The sequence below is a fragment of the Halichoerus grypus genome, chromosome 1, assembly GCF_964656455.1.
Source record: "Halichoerus grypus chromosome 1, mHalGry1.hap1.1, whole genome shotgun sequence".
NCBI classification, from domain to species: Eukaryota; Metazoa; Chordata; class Mammalia; order Carnivora; family Phocidae; genus Halichoerus; species Halichoerus grypus.
Genome location: NC_135712.1, coordinates 128,161,970 through 128,184,683, shown reverse-complemented (window position 1 = coordinate 128,184,683; position 22,714 = coordinate 128,161,970). Strand labels below are relative to the sequence as shown.

Genomic DNA, 22,714 nt, shown 5'->3' with positions numbered 1-22,714 from the left:
TGGTTATAGTTATAAATCATTTAACCTCTTGGCATTGCCAGCGTTAGTCAAAAGGCACCACTTCTCTCTCCCTCTTCTATTTATCTGGCTAGAAATCATGGTTTTCTTTCTTTGCTTGCTTTTCTTGAAATACCCTTGTCAACACAGTGGAAGTGCTAGTTCAAAGATAGGTAGAATTTTCTATATTCAGGACATGATGAATGGGATCTCAAAATTGTTGTTTCCAAAGGAAAACCATGGGAGACCAACACAATCAGATATATAAGAGAGCGTTATTCTTTATTGGCTCTATAAATCTACTGACATAGGCTTAAGAACCAGCCATTTAGGTGAAATAACGGGAGTGTTTTTTGTTTCATTTTGTTTAAGTAAGCTCATGCCCAGCATGGAGCCCATCATGGGGCTTGAACTCACAACCCTGAGATGAAGACCTGAGCTGATATCAAGAGTCAGATGCTTAACCAACTGAGCCACCAGGCACGCCTCACAGGAGTGTTTTTTAATTGAAGATTTCAATTTTTTCTTAGGCTATACATTTAGAAAAAGGCATATGATTTCTGTTGACAGTGTTCTGAAGGCTTATTAATTTATGCAGTGTTGGGGCATTCTGCATAAATCAAAATGTGCTAATCCAACCAAGTATATGGCTATGACATGAAAGAAATATAGTCCATGGCACAGTGAAAAAGAAGGTATAACTTTGAAAAGAACGGCATATTCTTTTATACCTTCTTTTGTTCCCTTCTTGTTTGGTTTACCCTAGGGTACTGCACTAATATAATCATGCCTAGAAAAGGAATGGAAAATCAGACATACATACTAATTCAAGTTAGTGCTGGAATTATTCTTAGTTGTTTTTAGTGAAATAATCACTAATGTCACATGCAATATCAAGAAATGTTGGAATTATTCCATGCAAATTTGGGACACAAAGTAGAATTTCTGTTGTCATCTTTACAAAGCATAATATAGTGGTCAGGGGCATAGTGCCTAAAGCCAGCCTGCCTGGGTTTGATTGCAAGGTTTGTACCTTCCTAGCTGTGTGGCCTTGGGTAATTTATTTAACCTCTCTGTGCCTCAATTTTCTCTGCTGTAAAATAAGGATGATAATAGGAGCTACCTCATCAGGTGAAAATTAAATGGTTTAATATAGGTAGGTTCTTAGAACAGTGTCTGCAATATAGTAAGCACTATGTAAGTGTTTATTACTACTATATTGCATCAGTATTACTTAATTTAGCAGGGACATTTTATGCCCAAAGCATGAGAGTCTCTAATCCAAGGGAGGCCATGATAATAATAACAATATAACAATATGTAATCTGAACTGGATTTCATCATTCTGCATAATCAAGGTTGGATGATCCACCAACCATTCCTTTTACTCAAATATTTGCTGAGTGCTTCCTGTGTGTAGGTCCTATATAGTAGGATATATAGTAGGATCCTATAGTAGGATAAAAGGACTGCTCCTGAGGCACTTGGGTGGCTCAGTCGGTTAAGCTTCTGCCTTCAGCTCAGGTCACGATCCCAGCATCCTGGGATCCAGCCCCAGTGTTGGCGTCGTCATTGGGCTCCCTGCTCAGTGGGAAGTCTGCTTCTCCCTTCCCCTGCTTTTACGCGCGCATTCGCTCTCTCTCTCCCTCTCAAATAAATAACATATCTTAAAGAAAAAAAAGGACATGCTCCCAATCTCATAAAGGACACCAACGCAAACAAATAGTTGAGATGTGATGTACTAAATGCTAAAACGGAATTACACCCACGGTAGAGTGGTGGGAGCAAGGATGGCATTAGAGCAGGAGAAGAATGTTTTAGCTTTTGCAGGATAAGGAGGTGTTTTCCAGGTGACCAAGGGAGAGGCAGGCATCTGGGAAAAGGATCCAGGTATTCTAAAAAGAGATATCAAAGTGAGTTTGGGGAACCATAAATGGTTCAACATGGATGGAGTATAGGATGCATGATGGATTAGAAGTTGAGGTTAGAGGCTGTGTCTTAGACTAGCACTGTCAAGATCAACATCTCAGGTATCTTGGGGTTTGTTCTTGCATTAGCCCACCCCTTGCTGGCCTCTTGACTTTTATTTTCTCAGAATTAGCTCATATCTGACTCCTAAAGATGCTGAGCGTTTAATCTCCTTGGGTGGCTCCAGCCCAGCCTGACAATTTACTGATTGTCAGTGTAGGCAGGGTTTTACCCCCATGAAAATAAGTGACAGGATTCCTTTTAAACACGAGAAGAACCTGAACCTCTTGCACCTCCCCAGCCATATTCCATCCAAAGTCGAAGTGTCCTTGGCACTGCTCCAGCCATTAATCCCAAACTCCTACTGTGATCCTTTCTGATAAGATGCTATCTAAGGACAGTTTTTAAAAACATTTAAACTCTAAACATCTCCTTTCTATCATCACTTAACACTTGTATTAAGCAGTTGTGATTGCAGAAGACTCTGTGGCAGAGTCTAAACATGAGCAAAAGACCCCCAGCCCAAGTCCCGAGAGTGGAGGGTAGATCTGGCCCCAGCCTCCTGCATCAAGTTTGGAGATTCACATTTTAAAAACTCCAGTCTCAGGTGGTGCATGATTAGTAGAGTTTGGGAATCCTGTCCCAGATCAGGCCTCAAAACAGCAGGAAGAGTGGCCAGGAGTTCAGTGTAGAGTCAGAATCAGGTTTGGTTCCCATCTTACCCTCCTATTAATGGTGATTTGGAGTTAAATGCTTTGACAATCTGATTTTTATTGGTAAACAACAGTGTCGATAATATGTATCTCATTGTGATTGAGAAAGTCTGTATTGTGTCAATATATACTTCTTAGCATAGTGCTTTGCACAAAATAAATGCTCAATAAAAGGCTGCCATTACAACAAAGCCAATAAAGATTTCACCTCTAGCTGGTGCCCTTTTCCTTTAAATGCCCTAATCTTCTGTTTATATTCCATAGATGCTCTTGCCCTCAAATCAAAGCAATTTTTTGACTCTTTGATATCTTGGGGTGGCAGGGAGTTTTTCATCTTTCCTTTAAATATATGGTCCCCTGTACAACCAGAGGTATTTGAGTAGTTAATATACCCGGGTAACAATTCACTGAAGCTTGAGGCCCATTCAAGGAGTCACAAACACCAGTCTGGTATTTTGTGTGGTCCTGCACAGGAAATAGAATCAGGTTTTCTGATGTTCTGATGACCATGCCCTGTCTGCATGTATGCATCCATCCATCCAAGAAATCTTCCATTTTGAAGGGCTTTCAAACAGGATAATCTCTCATTGTGCTTGTGTGTGCTTGAAGTGACTACACATAAGGTAATCTCCCCGAAATCTCCTTCATCTCAGAGTTCATTATGTCTGAAGGAAGCCCAGAAAGAGAGCCCCTAGGCAAGATTTCCAATTTGCCCCTTATTGTCAAGGACAGTTGAAATCTTTCTACTTTATCCTTCTGTGAAGTACAGAAAAAATACATGGAAAATCAAATTAAACACATCATTTCATCCTTCTTGGGGGCTATTCCTGGATAGGTGTGTGGATAGCTAGATGAATGGATGGGTGGATTGATGGGTTCTAGATATTTACTAAATTCCAGAGATAGGAAGCCAATTGGGCATGCCCCTTCCTTCAAGGATAGTTTCTAGAAGATGAGAGAAAGAAAGAAATGAACAATTACATACAGAGTAGAGGAATCTGTGGGACAGTTGTGAGACACAGTAGAGCCAGGGGGTTCGGGTATTCTTGAAACAGTGATGCTAAAAGTAAGATTTTCACAAGAGGGAGATTGTATCTCCCTCCAGACAGAAAAATGGACCAACTAAGGGAAGAACTTGCACAAGTGGGAAGACCTAAGACAACAAGAAGTATTTGGTGACTTCAGATGGTTTGAGCATAAACATACAGTGATTGAAGTAGTCCCAAATGACTATGGAGACCTGCAATACCAACATTTTGAGGGATTTTATATATTAATAAATAAAGACCATCAACTTTATTCTGAAAGCTACTCAGAATTCAGAATTTCATAAAAAGTGGTATCATCAACCAGACATTTTAAATCAAAAGGGAAAAGGAGAGAATAATAGATTAGAGAGAGACCAGGCAATCCAGGAATTTAGACAGAAAGCAGGAAGGCCTGAAGGTAGGTGATAGCAATATGAATGGAAGAGAGAAGGTAGGTGATAGTGGAAGAGAGATGGGTACAGAAAGGAAATAGAATCTGTAGGACTTGTAACTGATAGGTTTTGAGAGATGAGCTAAGGGAGGGGATAGGATGATTCCTATGTTTCCAGCTTAGGTTTCAGGGAGGAAAGGGGTGACACCACTCCTTAATAAAGAGAATATGAAACTAAGCATGACTTACAGTAAATATAATTATCTTTGGTAATCAGTTCCTATGGGATATCCAATAGACATTTTAATATATGAGTCTGGCATTTAGTTGAGTGGTTTGGGCAGGAGATCCATCTATTTAGGAGTTATTTTGTAAAGTGGTATGTGAATCTATAGGGGTGTCACTCAGGAAGAAGGAATTAAGTGAAAAAATAAGGCCCAAGGATGGAGCCTCAGAGTACATGGAAATTTAAGAGGCAAGTGGAGAAGAGACCAGAGAGGGACCAGGAAGTCCATGGTGTTAGAGAAATTAATGGAAAAGTTTCAAAGAATACATGATCAAACTCAAATAAGGTGAGAACAGAAAAGAGTCTAATTGGATTGAATATGAAAGTCATGGGAGCTAGCCCCATGCACTGGTGGAAGTGAGAGTTTGAAGGGAAAGGGTTGAGAGCTATGGAAGGTGAAGAAATTGAGATTCTTCTTTTGAGATAAAGAAGGGAGAGGAAAAAAATGGAAGGTTGTAGAAAGATCATTATTATCTTCCCTAAGTGACCAATAGACTGTTCAACAGTCTTTCCTATTAGGAAATTTTTATGTCCAACTTACTACATTTTTAATTTTTTAAAGATAAGGCTAATGTCATAATTTTTTTCTGAATAAAATTTGCTAAGTATCATGCTTACTACACAGATTTGGTTTATTTATTTTTTAATTACAGTAATCATGGCCAAAAAAAAAAATCTGAAAATGATTTAAATTCAGTGGTGCTGGGATTATTTACAAGTACCTATGTAAACATTTTAACCAAAGGAGATTTCTGTTGCCATATGTTTGGATGGCATATGTTTGGATATGGCAACAGAAGGAAAAATCTGATCCCAAGTGTTGATAACATAGGAAAGCGGTTGGGCTGTCTCTGAATTGGGATTTTTAAATGTTCAGCTCTAAAGCTATCCCAATAAAACATGCTTTCTAGAACATTAAAGAGACTTCTAATATATCAAATAGATTTTCCATATAGATGTGTGGTATGTTTATTCCTCTGTTTAACTTTTGTTATATTCTTCAGTAAGATCTTAAAGCTTTCTTTATATAGGTCTTTTATCTTTCTTATTAAATTCTACATATTCACAGGTGTTTTTCTTCTAATGGTAAATGGGAATTTATGTACATTTACTTTTCTAACTTATCAGTAGGAAATAGAAAACTATTTCAGAATATTTATCTGGTACACCTGAACATATCTTGTTATTAATGCTAATTATTTTGGTGATGTTTCTTGAGCTTTCTATTGAACAAATTGTATTATTTGCAAATAAATACAAGTTTACCTTAAAAAATGCTTTCTACGAAAGCAAGGAACCAGACAGAATACAGTTAAAGGCAAATGTCACTTGGAATGCCTTCTTTAAATGTTAGACAGACATTTTAGCAACATCTGCTGTAAAAGCAAAACAGTGAGAATGTAAAATCTCTTTGGAAAAGAAGATTCACAAGAAAGCATGATCATTTAGGCCACATCTGGCATGAATTACTTTATTAATTTTCTTTTATTTACTAGTTTTTATTTGACAGCTGTGATACTTTTTTCCAGAGCAGAAATCAATAAAGCCATAACTCTTTTCCCATCTGTGGTTCATTTTCCTCTTAGAAGAGACACAAAGGCTTTAGGGGAAAGTTGCTTTATGTTCTGCTATATTTGCAATCCTTGTTTTGTTTCAGGGGCCTCCAGGACCAGGAGGAGAAGCAGGGAGTCCAGGCCATTTGGGAAGCCAAGGAAATAAAGTAGGTCACATTCTTTAAGCCCACCAAAGTTAAGGTTTTCTCCTCAAAGTAAGTGTGTCTGGTTGTGTTAGCCAGAGCCCTTTCAACACAAAGGAGAACGTCTTATTGCCCCTACCCCTGGGTTGATTCTTAAGAGAGCCAGCAACATCTAAGGATGTGGGTGTGGACCACAATGAGGTCAAGGATTCCAGCTCAGCATAATTTCATGAGGGGCTACACCCAATCTTAGCCAGGGGGACCTCAGGGAAAGGCTCATGATGATTCTGGAGGACTCTTCTAGTAGGGAACTAAGGTAGAGAGAAGAGGGCTACATGACTTGTGGACTTCTGGCATGAGTGTAGTACTGCCGGAGTCCAGCTCCAGCTGGGGTGGGTCTCTCGTAGGAAAGGACGGCGTCGGCAAATGAGGAGACACAGACACAGGATCAGGTTGCAAGCATCTCCTCCTGACAGCTTCGGAGGAACTTTATTTATATGTTAGGATATTTTTGTTTTTCCAAATCTTAGATCATTTTCTGGATTACAGACATAGCCTTCTTTCATTTTTCCTTTGTAATGATTAACATGACCTTTATTGATTTCCGCTTATTGACTTTCGCTAAAACTAAAAAACAGTATGCAAAGAGAAAGGTGCTAGGCAGAGCGTGACCGTCTTGTTATTTTGTTCTATAGAAACTAATTCTTCGTGGAATTAGTTTCATTATGATTGCTTAGATAGGCGTAACTAAGATGAGTAGTCACTTTATCATGAAACCCCAGAAATATTCCCACAATTATAAAGATTGCCATAAACAAAATTAAAGAGAATAGCAGGAGCCAGCTGTGGAGTCTCCTGTTTTCAGGATCATCCCCCATACTTGGACCTTGTCAAACAGCATGAGTAACTCGGCTCGCGCCATAGTACCCTCCCAGAAGTAGGAAAGTCATGAGAAAGAGTGGTGTTGGAATGAAGGGAACCACTTGTTTTGGGGAATAGAGGAAAGAGTTTAGGGCTGGTTGGAGATGCAGTTTCAGAAGCATTTGGAGTTTTAAAAAGATTCTTGGTGGTGTCTATTTGTAAGAAGGGTAAGAGGAGACAGGGAATTATTAGAAAAGAGGGGAAAGAAAGAAATACATACTGGATGCTGAGAAGAGTTGAGGAATGAGAGGTCAAATGTGTCAGCTGGTGCAGAACAGATAAGGAAGGGGGAATGAAGAAGCCATTGCTTCTGGTGGCTAAGATGCTCCAAAGAATATTTTCAAAAATGTAGCATTTGAGAGGGAAAGAAAGAAAGGAAGACAGCCTACAAAGGACTAAATAATGTGTTGGTGAGCAAGAAATGGATTCAGGGCTATAAACTACTCTTTGAAGAAGCTAGGCTTGGGGAGGACATTAACTACCAGTCTAGGACAGATTGAAGCTGGGTATTTGTTTTCAATGATAGGAGGGACTGTATAGTATGTGTCTGAGCAGAGAAGACAAAAACAGAAAGAAGAAGGTTGAAGATGTCAGAGTAGATAATTAATGGAGAAACTTCTTGACACAGAGGATGAGAATGAGGGCATAAGAAGAGGGGCTAGCTTTGTAATGAAGATCTGCTAAGAAGGACTGAAATGATGGAGGCCTGCAGTTCAGTTGCAAGGACCATTGACTGGAGGGTGAAATGAGATACATGGAAAACAGGGATAATCAACTCCAACAAGAAAGGATTCCTAGAGCATGCTCTTTAGCAATAGTAGTCTGAAAAGGAAAGTTTGGAACAGAGGCAATTGCTGCCTTCTTGTCCTCAAGAAGGCTGCAGGAGAAGTGGTGTCACTGATGAGAACCAAATTTATCTTATAGTGAGGAAGGATGTATGTCTGTGTGCAGATGTCACGGATGCATAGAGAAGGTTTGCTTATGAAATGAAAGCACTCCAAAGGGTGTGACAGAAGGAATCAGGAGAGAAGTAGGCAGGAATGGAGGGCTCCTAGGGCCAATTATAGGTGAGAGTGTAGAAGGAGATAGATAGGAGCAGGGTAGTTGTGCCAAAAAGATCATTATTAATAAGAGGGACTTTTAAAGGGGAAGGGGCAAGAATTTGGAAATAAGTACCCTCAAAGCAAGCCCAAATCCTTTGGAAAGTCCCAAGATAAATTGAGTCCTCGAGATTCATTGTTAACTGAGATGAGCCCCCAAACACTTATTCCTACCTTATTCCAATAAGCTCAAGTTCCCAGGAAGGCAAGCAACTCAGCAATTAATCCTGGGCTCAGTGCCTGGCTGTACCAATAACAAAGTGACCCTGGACGTGCCATATGGCTTCCCTTATTTCCCTACCTTAAAGCAGATGTTCTCAAATTTCACTGTGTATAAGATTCAGCTGAGAAGCTTATTTTAAGAAGGCGTATTCTTGGGCTCCATTACCAGATTCTATACCAGTGGGGGCCAGGAATTTTGTTTTCGTGTGGACCTGAGGTAATCATGAGGCAGGTGGCCTCCAGAGCATACTTTGAGAGCCACTACCCTGAAAGAAAGATATCAGGGAAGGTGATCTTCTGCTTCCCGTCCACAGAACCCTATTCTATTTTACTCTCAGAGTTCAATGCTGGTGGACATTTGTCCATTTGCACTTTTCACACTTAACTGGGTTGCCCTTCTATCCTTAAAAATGAGTTAAGACTCCCACTCCTTAAATATGGGCTGCACACACTTCCACACTCCTTCTTCCAAAGAGTACATTATGGGAAGGGCGGGGGGGAATAACTAGACAGTGGAGAAACTGGACCAACACTACCTCAGCCAAATGGTCAAAGTTAACATCAAAAATGATAGCCATGTTGATAGTATGTTCTCTTGACATGTGCTGAGAATGGCACTTTACCTCTGTGGTCTTTACCCCCAAAACCCATAAAACCCAACTTAATCATGAGAAAAACTCCAGACAAGGGACATCTTACAGAATATCTGAGTGGTACTCCTCACAACTGTCAAGGTCATCAAAAACAAGGAAAATCTGATAAACTGTGTCACAGTCTAAAAGGGCTTAAGGAGACATGATATGGTATCCTGGATAGGACCCTGGAACAGAAAAGGGATATTAGATAAAAACTTAAAAAAAAATCTGAATAAAGTATGAGCTTTAGTTAATAATAATGACTCAATATTCATGTATGCATTGTGATAAATGTGCCCTACTAATGTAACTAATACAATGTTAACAATAGGGGAAGCTAGATATTGAGTGTATAGGAACTCTCTGTACTACTTTAAAATTTCTATAAATCTAAAATCTAAAATTTTAAGGTTTTTTTTTTTTTTAAAGGAGTTAACCTTCTTCTCTAAAGCTGTGTTAACTTTAAATTTCCCAGGTAGCTGGATTTGACTCAACATAATACTGAGATTGATTTATAACCCATGGTAGATGTTCTACTAGTCAGAAGTCAGAAACTATTGCCATGGATGTCGTGCTACCTTGGTTATCTTGATTAGCATTTCAGACTAGATTAGTAAGTCTGTTGTTTTTGCGGCAGCCAGATGATTTGATGGATCATCTTGGAAACAGTTTTGTTAATTTTTTTAAACAGTACAGAGCTTCCTCTTTGACTCATGTGAAGACATTTCCAAGGGTGTGGTTCATGGCACTGAGCTGCCAAGATGGCAGCTTGCACTAAACAATGCATCAGACTTGCTGGGGCTTCAGTCATCAATGGAGGAGACCTCACTGGCCAACAACAGCAATTCCTTACATTACTTATACAGCTCGCAGTCCTGACGACAAATGTATTGTCACTGTGTGTGATACACATGGATGCAGTTGTATAACTAGCTGTTGTCTTAATACCATCACTTTCAGTTTCCTTTACAAAAGAAAAAAAGCAACAACAACAAACTAATGAGGATATGTTTCATTGTTCTGTTTGACAGGGAGAACCTGGAGATTTGGGAGAAAAAGGAGCTATTGGCCTCCCGGGTCCTCGAGGCTTGCCGGTTTGTGTTGGATCACTACTTTTGACCTGGCCCTTGGAATCTTTTAGTTCAACAGATATCCCATGTGCATTAAAGATACCACCCCAGTCTAGCCTGATAGCTTTCTGGAAATTGGGATATTATCCTCAACTTGGATTAGTTCCTTGGCCAAATTTCCTAAGATGACAACTTCCCACGTACAAAACATCCTGACAGGGATGCTTTTGAAGCCAAATGATAAATTGGACAAAACTTGTCTTTAGCATCCCCATAACCCTTCTTCCATTCTTTCCTCCCATCAGAACGTATTCATCAGAAACCCAGCCCACACTCCCCCAGTGCTCAGGACTTCTCACAAAGACCTTCTGCCAGGGTCTGACAGTAGCCACTGCATTTAGGAGGTCTTATTCTCCTCTAGAAAACTGAAAATGGATTAGAGCTAAGGTATTAAAATACAGGCGTCAAACAGAAGAGCTAACACTACTGCCTCTTTTTATTGAGATTACTGTATGCCTGAAATTTTCCCATTCCGTCTTCATAATAATACCATGAGTAGTGATAATTTTTAGTCCCATTTTACAGATGATACAAGTGAGCCTCAGGGACAGTGCACTGTCGATATCTGTCACTGAGAGATGCCTTTAGTACCATTATCACCAAATGTTAGTGGCCAGCCCCAGAGTGAGAATCCTGCTTCCTACTTTCTCCTAATCAAACCAAAAAACTGGGTGTTTTGTTCTTGTGTGAGTAAGCCTGTCTCCAATTTGTAGTCTGGGATATTTGTAATTAATGCCTTTGTTTACAGGGTGGTGATGGCAACCCAGGTTATGGTAGCATTGGAAGTAAAGGAGCAAAGGTAAGACACATGACTGGAAGCTGGGCATTTCTATTTATTTTTTGTTGCTTGTTTTGGGTTTGCTGGTCTTTTTTTTTTTTTTTTTTTGCCATATTTAAGAGGAGAAAAGGCAGTGACTAGGGCAGTCTTGGACATTTAGAGATAGATTTTGATAATTTATTTGTTGATATCCCTTGGAGGATGTGGTAAAAGAAAAAACAATTTGATGGCTTAAGGTGCAGGCAACAACTGAAACTTGAAAATAATTTTCTGTTCCTTTGCAAAGATGTGCAGCCAGGGCCTGACTTGTTCCAGCCAAACAGTGCATCCAATCTTAGCAGCTCTGTGCTCGGGTTTACTTAGGGAGGCATTGCAAAGTTTGTTCTCTTCTTAATATGTTTAACCATTAATAAGAGGTTTTACAGGGTTTTTCTAAATGCATTGGGCCAAGCAATAACTCAAAAATAAAAACTTTTAACTTCATTTCAGAATTATAACTTTATATTTTGAATATTTAAGTGTCTGGAAGTAAGATAGATAAATTTACAAAACCAGTGATTCCTATATACTAACAATTACCACTTAGAAACCATAATAACAATACCCACAAAAAACATAATAGAGTTAAGAATATCGTTTCTGCAAAATGTTTGAGACCTAGGACAAAAAAATGACTGAAATCTAAAACTTCACTAAATGAAGACATCCAAATTCTTGTTGGAAAGTCTAAAACATTATAAAGGATTGATTTAATTACAAGTGAAATCCCACTAGGAATGATGCAAGAGGCCGTCTGGAAGGATCAACAAACCCCAAAAAGCTAAAAATTTTTTGAAAAAAGAAATCGCTAATGAATGAGACATTTCCAGTGAAATTTCTCTTTAGGATAGAGAATTAATTGAAAACAATCTCAGTATCTGATAAAGGGAAATATTAAGTAGCTTATAGCACTGGAATATTAGCCACACTTTAAAATGAATTTTTATGGAGTTTATAATCATGTAAAGAAATTATGTGACACTATCAAGTAAAAAATCAGGATATAAAAAAAATCAAGAATATTTATCCCAGTTGTGCTAAAAATGCATTTTGAAGAGCTTAAAGAAAATATGATAAAACATTTATAATGGTTCTGGGTAGTGAGATTTTAGATGATTTTTCTTCTTTCTATTCTTTTGCATTTTATATATGTTTGAGGAGATACTACTTGTAATAGAAACTAAACTTTATTTTAAATAAACTTGTTTTTCATCAAATGGGGAGATTGTCAGATGTCTTCAATTATAGTCCATGGACTAAGTAAGGTAAACAGAGGACTGGAAAACCAATGATCAAGTTTAGGTTCTAGGCTTCTCACCTGTCTCCACTGAAGTATGTGTTAAGACTGTTTCAGAAACACTTTGCCATCTAGCCAGCTATCCTGTCAAATGCCTTCAGTAGAAGGAGAGCTGATTTATATAAATCCTGAGATGTGCACATTTATCCATTTATCTAGGTTGTCATGATATTTTGGTATAAATAGCTTAATTTAGGAATTGGAGCTAGTTTCTCAAATTGTGCTGTACAGTTTTGTTTTCAGTTGTTTTGGCCCTTTCTTGATTCAGAGATACTAAAACCAAATAAGGCAGCAGGTAAGATTAAAGTCAGCATGAACCTACCTTGGTGATGTGTGCATATATTAATTTTCCATACTGTCAATTATAGGGGCAAGAAGGATTTCCTGGAGAAAGTGGACCTAAGGTACTGTGTACTTCGTATTAAGCAGAGATCGATCAGAAATACTCCTGAGGCTATGAAATGTATCATAGGACAATAGAAGAATAATTATAAATGAATAAAAAGAAGCTTCAGGGGCTCCTGGGTGGCTCAATCAGTTAGGCGTCCAAGTCTTGATCTTGGCTCAGGTCATGATCTTGGGGTTGTGAGATCAAGCCCAGCATCGGGCTCCACACTCAGTGTGGGATTCTCTCTCTCCCTCTGCTCCCACCCCTCCTCACTCGCATGCACATGTTCTCTCTCTCTCTTAAAAAAAAAAAAAAGAGAAAGAGAAAAGAAAACTTTATGAGGAAAATGGAAGAAAGAAGCAGGCTTTTTTAAAAATTTCATAAGTAAAGGAAGAAATCATCCTTATTTTTCTTCTTCTCACATGGACTCCTTCTCCTCTATCATATGTATTTTCTTCTTTGCTCAAAGGAAAGTAAAATGTAAGGAAAACCAAAACCTGAATTCTTCACCTGGCTCAGTTTTTCCAGTGTGATTATAAGTCACCTTCCAATAATACATTAGTAATGATGCCTTCTACTAATGCCTTCACTTTTACTAGAAACATTTACTGAGTTCAGTAAATGCTAGGTCCTGTGATAGGATCAGGGGACAAAATAAAGGGCGGTGTTCATGTCTCAGAGGAGGCTGTGTTGTGGCTGGAGAGAGGGAGACAGAAGTCAAACAGTGAGGCTGCAGCGTGCTGTGTAGAGAGCTATAAAAATGAAGGGAGAGGCGAGAGGTGGGAAAAGAGGGCAGACACTTCAAAGAAGACTGTTGAAGATTAAAATGTGTATGAAAAATGTCTTCATGTTGGAATAAGTTTAAAAACACATTGAGATATAGCTCTTTGATTTTAATTACCATTGTATTTTTCTGAACTTATTTAGGGTGAGATTGGGGACCCTGGGGGTCCAGGAGAAACTGGACCCAAGGGAGCTAGAGGCAAGACGGTAAGCTTCTTAGATTCCAATGCCTTACCACCTCGGCTACTTTGGGAAGTCCTTTTCATGCTTTTACAATCATTTGAGTTGTCACCTGTTCCCTCAAGACTTGCAAAATGTGTGTGTGTGTGTGTGTGTGTGTGTGTGTGTGTGTGTATTCTTAAGGCAAACCTGGGGAAGGGAGATGGATATATGACTCATCCTCCAACGCCAGCAAGAAGGCAAAGTAGTGTTTGCTTTTAGTGAACAAGTTCACCTGTTCTGGCTGCCAATGTACCATTCTTAACTCTGGAAATAAGATTTTGTTTTAGGAATCCTTGTGGTCAAAAACAGTTTTGTACTGGCAAAATATGGTTAGTTTAATCCCATTTCCCTGGCAGATTTAGTGCAGCCTAATGCCCCCTGGCATCTTGTTCTTCACTATTAAGGTTTTGTTAAACTACTTTTAATGAGTTATACCCTAAAAGGTCCTCTTCCCATTTAGCTTAAGAGAGTATATCTTAATTTTTATGAGAAATTTCCATTTATGACTGAATATGTCCTTGTTATTCCATAGAAGGACTTGGAAATTTCCTAAAGGTTTGGATCACTCAGAATGAACACAAGTGTCCAGTGTAGCTCATAGACATCAGCATATTTGGGTTCCAGTGGGTTAAGAATGGATTTTTGCATTTGTTGACTCTATATTTACACTGTGTATAAATGACATGGCTGCTTTGTGAAAGGGACATTCTTCTACTAATTGCCTCTCAATAAAATTGTTTCTTCAGCACAGCTCTATTGGGTAACCTGATCTTAACACCATGTTAATTAGCAGGAAAAGAAAAACAAAGTGATATAACTTGATACTTGAGGTGGTTTTCCAGTTTTGTCATTGTACTGAATTCTATTCTGATCTGATTTTGTATTAAGTATAACAAGAACTTTATGTACAGAGATTGTTGTTTTTCCTAGCTCATTGTTTAATTGCCCACTCTTCTAAGGGATCCTGTAGCAGTTTCTTTGCTCTCCTATGTGTTCATTTTCTTTTGCATTACACTTGACCATTTCCATCTCTGTGACTCTCTTTCCAGGGTTTTTAAAATTTTATTGAAATATAGTTGATATACGAGATTAGTTTCAGGTGTACAACATAGTGATTCAATAATTATATAGATTACAAAATGCTCACCACGATGTGTAGTCACCATCTGTCACCATATAATGTTATTATAGTAATATTGACTATATTCCCTATGTTGTACTTTTCATCTCTGTGACTTATTTTATAACTGGAAATTTGTACCTCTTAACCCCCTTCACCCATTTCACCCATTCCTCCACCCACCACCCCTCTGGCAACAACCAGTTTGTCCTCTGTATTTATGAGTCTATTTCTATTTTGTTTTTCTGTTTTGTTCTGGTTTTTTCTTTATTCATTTGTGCTGTTTTTTTAGATTCCACATATAAATGAAATCATATGGTATTTGTCTATCTCTGACCTATTTCACTTGGCATAATACCTTTTAGGTCCGTCCATATTGTCACAAATGGCAAAATTTTATTCTTTTTTATGGTTGAATGATATTCCATTGTGTGTGTGTATATACATATATATGTATGTATGTGTGTATGTGTATATATATATATATATACAGATATATATATATATCTCATATTGTGTGTGTATGTATATCCATTCTTTATCCATTCATCTATTACTTCCGTATCTTAGATATTGTAAATAATACTGCAGTAAACGTAGGGGTGCAGGTCTCTTTTCAAATTACTGTTTTTTGTTTTCTTTGGGTGAACACCCAGAAGTGGAATTACTGAGTCATATTGTGTTTCTATTTTTAATTTTTTGAGGAACCTCCATACTGTTTTCCATACTGGCCACAACAATTTGCATTTCTGCCAGCAGTGCACCAGGGTTTCCTTTTCTCCATATCCTTGACAACACTTGTTATTTCTTATCTTTTTGATACCAGTTATTCTGACTGGTAAGGTGATATCTCACTGTGGTTTTGATTTGCATTTTCCTGATGATTAGTGATGTTGAGCATCTTTTCATGTGTCTGTTGGCCATCAGTACAGCTTCGGAGAAATGTCTGTTCAAGTCCTCTGCCCGTTTTTTGATCAGATGTTTGTGTGTGTTTGTGTGTGTGTTGAGTTGTATGGGTTCTTTATATATTTTGGATATTAACCCCTTATTGGATATACCATTTGCAAATATCTTCTTTCATTCAGTAGGTTGCCTTTTCATTTTGTTGCAGGTTTCCTTCATTGCACAAAAGCTTTTTAGTTTGATAATAGTCCCAATTATTTATTTTTGCTTTTGTTTCTCTTGCAGACAGATCTAGAAGATTAGTGCTTATGTTTTCTTTTAGGAGTTTTATGATTTCAAGTCTTACATTTAGGCCCTTAATCCATTTTGAGTTTGTGTATGGTATAAGACATTGGTCCAGTTTCATTCTTTGCATGTATCTGCCCAGTTTTCCCAGCACCATTTGTTGAAGAGACTGTCTTTTCCCCATTGTATATACCTGCCTCTCTGGTCATAGATTAATTGACCATATAAGCATAGGTTTATTTCTGGGTTTTCCATTCTATTCCATTGAGCTATGTGTCTATTTTTGTGCCAATACCATATTGTTTTGATTACTACAGCTTTGTAGTATATCTTGAAATCTGACATTGTGATACCTCCAACTTTGTTTTTCTTTCTCAAAATTGCTTTGGCTACTCACGGTCTTTTATGGTTCCATACAAATTTTAGGATTACTTGCTCTAGTTCTGTGAAAAATACCACTGGTATTTTGATAGGGATTGCATTGGACTGTGTAGATTACTTTGGGTAGTATGGACATTTTAACATTCTAATTCTTCCAACCCATGAGCATAGGATATCTTTCTACTTGCTTGTGTCATCTTCAGTTTCATCCATCAATGTCATATAATTTTCATAGTATAGGCCTTTCACCTCCTTGGTTAAATGTCTTCCTGGGCATTTTATTCTTTTTGATGCAATTGTAAGTGGGATTGTTTTCTTAATTTCTCTTTCTGCTACCTTGTTATTAATGTATAGAAAAGCAAGAAATTTCTTATATTAATTTTGTATCCTGTGACTTTACTGAATTCCTTTATTCTAATAGTTTTCTGATGGAGTTGTTAGGGTTTTCAATATTTAATATCGTGTCATCTGCAAATAGTGACAGTTTTACTTCTTCCTTACCAATTTGGATGTCTTTTATTACTTGTCTGATTGCTGCAGCTCAGATTTCCAGGACTATGTTGAATAAAGGTGGTGAGAGTGGACATCCTTGTATTGTTCCTGATCTTAGAGGAAATGCTTTTGGTTTTTTACCATTGAGTATGATGTTAGCTGTGGATTTTTTATATGTGGCTTTTATTAGGTTAGGTATATTCCCTCTAAACTCATTTTGTTGAGAGTTTTTGTCATAAATGGATGCTGAATTTTGTCATATGATTTTATTCATTTGTTAATGTGTTGGTATCATGTTGTTTTATTTGTGGGTATTGAACTAGTCTTGTATCCTGGAAAAAATCCCACTTGATTGTGGTGGATGAGTATTGTTGAATTAGATTTGCTAATATTTTGTTGAGAATTTTTGCATCTATATTTATCAGGGATAATGGCCTGTAATTTTCTTTGTTTGTAGTGGGGTTTTTTTTTTCCAGTTTTGGTATTAAGGTAATGCTGCCCTCATAGAATGAATTTGGAAGTTTTCCTTCCTCTTCTGTTTTTTGGAGTAGTTTGAGAAGAATAAGTATTAATTCTTCTTTAAACATTTGGTAGAATTCACCTGTGAAGCCACCTGGTTCTGGATATTTGGGTTTTTTTTGGAGTTTTTCAGTTTCATTACTGGTCATTGGTCTGTTCAGATTTTCTTTTGTGATTCAGTCTTGGAAACAATGTTTCTAGGAATTTATCCATTTCTTCTAGGTTGTCCAATTTGTTGTTATGTAGTTTTTCAGATTAGTCTCTTCTGATCCTTTGTCCCTCTGTAGTGTCAATTGTATCTTCTCTCATATTTCTAATTTGAGTCTTTTTTTCTTGATGAGTCTGGTTAAGGTTTATCAATATTGTTTAGCTTTTCAAAGAACCAGCTCCTAGTTTCATTAATGTTTCCTATAGGCTTTTTAGCCTCTATTTCATTTATTTCTGCTCTGCTCTTTATAATTTCCTTCCTTCTAACTTTGGACTTGCTTTGTTCTTTTTTTTTTTTTTCCTTGATCCTTTAGGTGTAAGTTAGATTATTTATTTGAGATTTTTCTCTTTTATTGAGGTAGGCCTGTATTGTTACAAACTTCCCCCTTAGAACTGCTTTTACTGCATCCCCCAGATTTTGAACCATTGTGTTTCAATTTTCATTTTTCTCCAGGTATTTTTTGATTTCCTCTTTGATTTCTTCATTGACCCACTGGTTGTTTAATAGCATGTTGTTTAGCCTCCACGTATTTGTGGTTTTTTCCAGTTTTCTTGTGATTGATTTCTAGTTTCATCCCATTGTGGGTGGGAAAGATGCTTGATATAATTTCAGTTTTCTTAAATTTATTGATATTTGTTTTGTAGCCTAATGTAATCTATCCTGGAGAATGTTCATAGCACTGTAGTTCATAGCATCAGGGGTGGGGTTTCCATGGTTACTGTGTCTCCATCTCTCCTGCCATTCTCTTTGTGGTCCCTTTATCCTTTGTTGTGCAGAAGCTGTTCAGTCAGACCTCTGTTCTTTTTTAGGAGGAATTGCTCTCTAGGTAGTTATAGATTCGGTGTGTCCTTGGGAGGAGGTGAGTTCAGGGTCTAACTATGACACCATCTTGGACACCTCTTGCCTGTGTAGTCATTATTTATTGGGTTTTAGGGATACAAAATAAAAAAAAAACTTCTCTTTCCCTCCATCCTGCTTCTCCTAAGAGGATTGCATCTCAGCTCTAATTCTTTTCCTCATGCATGTTTTTGGATGACTGTCCTTTAACATTATGATTTCAAAAAAATGCCTGATATAATTAGAAAGGTAATTGGAAAAGACTTTCAAATTAATCCACATGTCATCTGCATTGAAATATCTCTGAATCCTTTCCCTTGGCTTGTTAATGAAGTACTTTACTCTTGAACATTGGGAGCATGCTAACAAGTTCAGCTGTTTGTTGGGTTCTTGTCCCCCAATGCCACATTAATCATTTTTATAAAACAACCAGTGGGAAGCATGTGAACTTTTTCTTTTGGCCTTTGATTACTTGAATTTCTTTTTTCCCCACAATTAATCACTGTTCGTAACTTATTATTTCACCTGCCAAGCTGCTTTTCCCCTATCTATGTAAATATTTCTGAGTTTGAAGTTGAAATTTAGACACTGAAAACTTCCAGGTTTTCCTTCTGAAAGAGCTGAAGTTTCTATCGGTAGAAGCTTCTATTGATAAAGTTTTACCTTCAATTTTGAGTGCCTCTTCAGTTTTCTTGGAATGATTACATTTTTAGTTTGTTTTTTAAATTTTCACCTTGTTTTTTCCTCCCAACTGAAGGATTTTTTTTTAATTTCTCATGATTTTTAACCTTATTATGTGTGTGTGTGTGTATATATGTGTGTGTGTATGTATATATTTACCAGTTTTACACATGCACATACTTTAAAGCAGGATATCTTCATCTCAGCACTATTAACATTTTAGGCTGGATAATTCTTAGTTGTGGGGGCTGTCCTGTGCATTGCAGGATGTTTAGTAACTTCCCTGGCCTCTACCCACTAGACGTCAGTGGCACTGCCCTTCTCCACCCTTCCCCATTATGACAGCCAAAAATGTCTCCAGACATTGTCAGATCTCCCCTTGGGGGAGGTGGGGAGGCACAAAATTCTCCCTAGTTGAGAACCACTGATTTAAAGAGTCAAATAATTTCACAAGGTTTTCATATGAGAGGGGGGAAAAAAAAAAAAGGCAATCCCCTCTGCCCCTTATCTCTTTCTTCTCTCCTATTTCTCAGGTTGTCTTTTTGCTCTACTTTTCTGGGAGATTTCTTTTTTTTTAGTATTTTTTTAATTTTTTTTATTATGTTAGTCACCATACATACATCATTGACAAGGCAAGAAACAACAAATGTTGGAGAGGTTGTGGAGAAAGGGGAACCCTCTTACACTGTTGGGGGGAATGCAAGTTGATACAGCTCCTTTGGAAAACAGTGTGGAGGTACCTCAAAAAGTTAAAAATAGAGCTACCCTATGACCTAGGAATTACACTACTGGACATTTACCCCAAAGATACAGATGTAATGAAAAGAAGAGCCACATGCAACCCCCAATGTTCATAGCAGCAATGTCCACAATAGCCAAATTGTGGAAGGAGCCGAGATGCCCTTCAACAGATGAGTGGATAAAGAAGATGTGGTCCATATATACAATGGAATATTACTCAGCCATCAGAAAGGATGAATACCCAACTTTTGTATCAACATGGATGGAACTGGAGGAGATTATGCCAAGTGAAATAAGTCAAGCAGAGAAAGTCAATTATCATATGGTTTCACTTATTTGTGGAACATAAGGACTAGCATGGAGGACATTAGGAGAAGAAAGGGAAAAATGAAGGGGGGGGAATCAGAGGGGGGAGATGAAACATGAGAGACTATGGACTCTGGGAAACAAACTGAGGGTTTTTCTGGGAGATTTCTTTGACTATTTCACAATGCTTCTCTCATGATTTAATTTTAAAGAGCTTGTTTTTATTCTCCAAATATTTTTTATACTATCCTGTCTTGTTTCATGGTTGAAAAATCTTCTCTTAGCTTTCTGAGGATATATATTAGTATTTTTACAATCTTCTTTGTCCAACATAGTCTTTTTCCTGTAGTTTTTTTTCTATATTGATCTCTATTTCCAGCATGTCTGGAGAATGGACTATCTCTTCCTATTTAAGAATTAAAGACAAAAAGGCTAATTGGAAGCCCCAAAGACATTGGTAAAGCTGATCAACTATAAGTTTTACTGAAGAGTAATCTGGCTGAGTTCTTTACTTAGCAGAACTCTGATATCCATATCTTTAGGTCTTCCTTCTTTGGTCAGATTCCCCTGAGAAGATTATTTCAGTTTCCTGCCTGAGGATGAAGGTCTGGCTATAGTTTTCATGAAACCACAAGGAAAAGAAACCCCCTGAGGGGTCTCATGTCTATTTCACATATCTTCATTGGATCACCCTGTTTTCAGGAGGGTACCATGGGCCCTCAATTCTGCCTGGAGTTCCCTGGTGCAGATCCCTCAGCTTTACTTCTGTCTGTTTTGGAGTGGAAAAGGGGATATTCATTCATCCAATTGCAGAGAATGGAGAGGAGACTGGAGAATTCCTAAAATGATTTTCAACCAGTCCTCCTTATTTAGCCCCTCCCCTTCACCTCCTCTTTTGGAGGTACCTGGTCCTGCCAATTCTTGAGCTTTCTGGGAATGGATTCTTGGCTTTCCCTGCTACTGGCTTAGGATACAGCTTTTTCAGATCTGCTAAGTCATTTAACAAATATACATCTGCTTTCTAGTCTCTGGAGGTTTGTGGCTATTGTCTTCTTTCTCATTCTCCCCCTTTTTTTTTTTTTTTTTTGGCCTTTTAAAAAAATCTACTTACTACCATTTTAATGACATTGAGAGGGAGCAGAAGTCAATGCATATGTTCAGTCTGCCATTTTTTTTTCCTGGGAGGTTAGTCTATATCTCCTAAACAAAATATGACCAGTGAGGTTTTTTTTCACTCAGCTCAGCACACTGTAGAATACCCGAATACCCCAAGGACATCAACAGTTATTCCCTGTGTCATAGGTAATGCTTGTACAAATTAAGTTGATTTTAGACAACTTCATTTTTCCATTCCTGTAAAGTTTATAAATCCCATGGCATTTTGAATGAACTAACGAATATTGCCCTAATTTTTAAATTGAATTCTAGCCTTCTTTATGATAAATGATATTGTTAAATGCACATGGAAGAATTCTTGGCATATAGTAAGTAGTCAACAATTGTTTTTATTACTGCTGTTATTCCTCATTTCACTACAAATGTCTCCAGCCAATTTTTAAGTGTTTTCTTCTTGTTGTTTCAGGGGTCTTATATTTAAATTTTTGTTTTTCTGGGTTTTTTGTTCATTTATTTGTTGTCATCTACTGTCTCATTTAGATAAAAATTTCTCCTTTGATCTAGCAATTCCAGTTCTAGCAATCTTCCCTAAGGAAATAATCAGAATTGCACGTATAATTTTTCTTGATGTTGCTTATTACAACAACAGCAAACCTAAATGCCAACAATAAGGGACTGATGAAAGAAATCATGGTACATCTGTGTGATGGAATATTATGCAGCCATTAAAAATGATTTTGCCCCCCCAAAACTTAATAATGTGAAAATTCAAGAGATATATTCAGTTTAAAAGATAACAGAAAAAAGTATAAAATTATATTTTAAAAGAATATATGTACATATAAACATATAAAAATACCAAAAGAACAAAAAAGTAAAAGACTAGAAGAAAAGACACCAAATGTTAACAAGGATTATCTGGAAGCAAAAGAATTGCTAAAGATTTTTTTCCTTTTGTGTGCTTTTTGGAAATCTCTCAATGTTCTAAAATAAAAGTGTATTACCTTTGACATTTAAAACACACAAACATTAGGGATGCCTCAGTGGTTCCGTCGGTTAAGCATCTGCCTTCCGCTGGGTCATGATCTCAGAATCCTGGGATCAAGTCCCACATCAGGCTCCCCTGCTCAGCACGAGTCTGCTTCTCCTTCTTCTGCTCGCCCCGCTTGTGTGCATGCGCGCTCGCAAGCTTGCTCGCTCTGTCAAATAAATAATAAATCTTTAAAAAATAAAACCGACAAACCCCATACTTATATGTATAAATATAATTTTAAAATAAATGAATCTTGGGGGTGCCTGGGTGGCTCAGTCCTTAAGCAGCTGCCTTCGGCTCAGGTCATGATCCCACTGGGATCTAGCCCCACACCGGGCTCCCTGCTCAGTGGGAAGCCTGCTTCTCCCTCTCCCACTCCCCCTGCTTGTGTTCCCTCTCTCGCTGTCTCTCTCTCGCTGTCTCTTTCTCTCTCTCTCTCTCTCTCAAATAAATGAGTAAATAAATCTTTAAAAAAATAAATGAATGAATTTTGCTTTG

The 22,714-nt window shown here is 37.7% G+C and overlaps 1 protein-coding gene across 1 annotated transcript in view; it reads left to right on the top strand.

The window, feature by feature from the left end:
• Positions 1-22,714, top strand: part of LOC118535906 (collagen alpha-6(VI) chain) — a 107,910-nt gene that overhangs the window by 49,886 nt on the left and 35,310 nt on the right. The window contains exons 23-27 of the mRNA XM_036092544.2: positions 6,041-6,103; positions 9,989-10,051; positions 10,836-10,886; positions 12,570-12,605; positions 13,517-13,579. Coding sequence (XP_035948437.2) covers positions 6,041-6,103; positions 9,989-10,051; positions 10,836-10,886; positions 12,570-12,605; positions 13,517-13,579 — 276 coding nt within the window. The remainder of the gene's footprint in view (positions 1-6,040; positions 6,104-9,988; positions 10,052-10,835; positions 10,887-12,569; positions 12,606-13,516; positions 13,580-22,714) is intronic.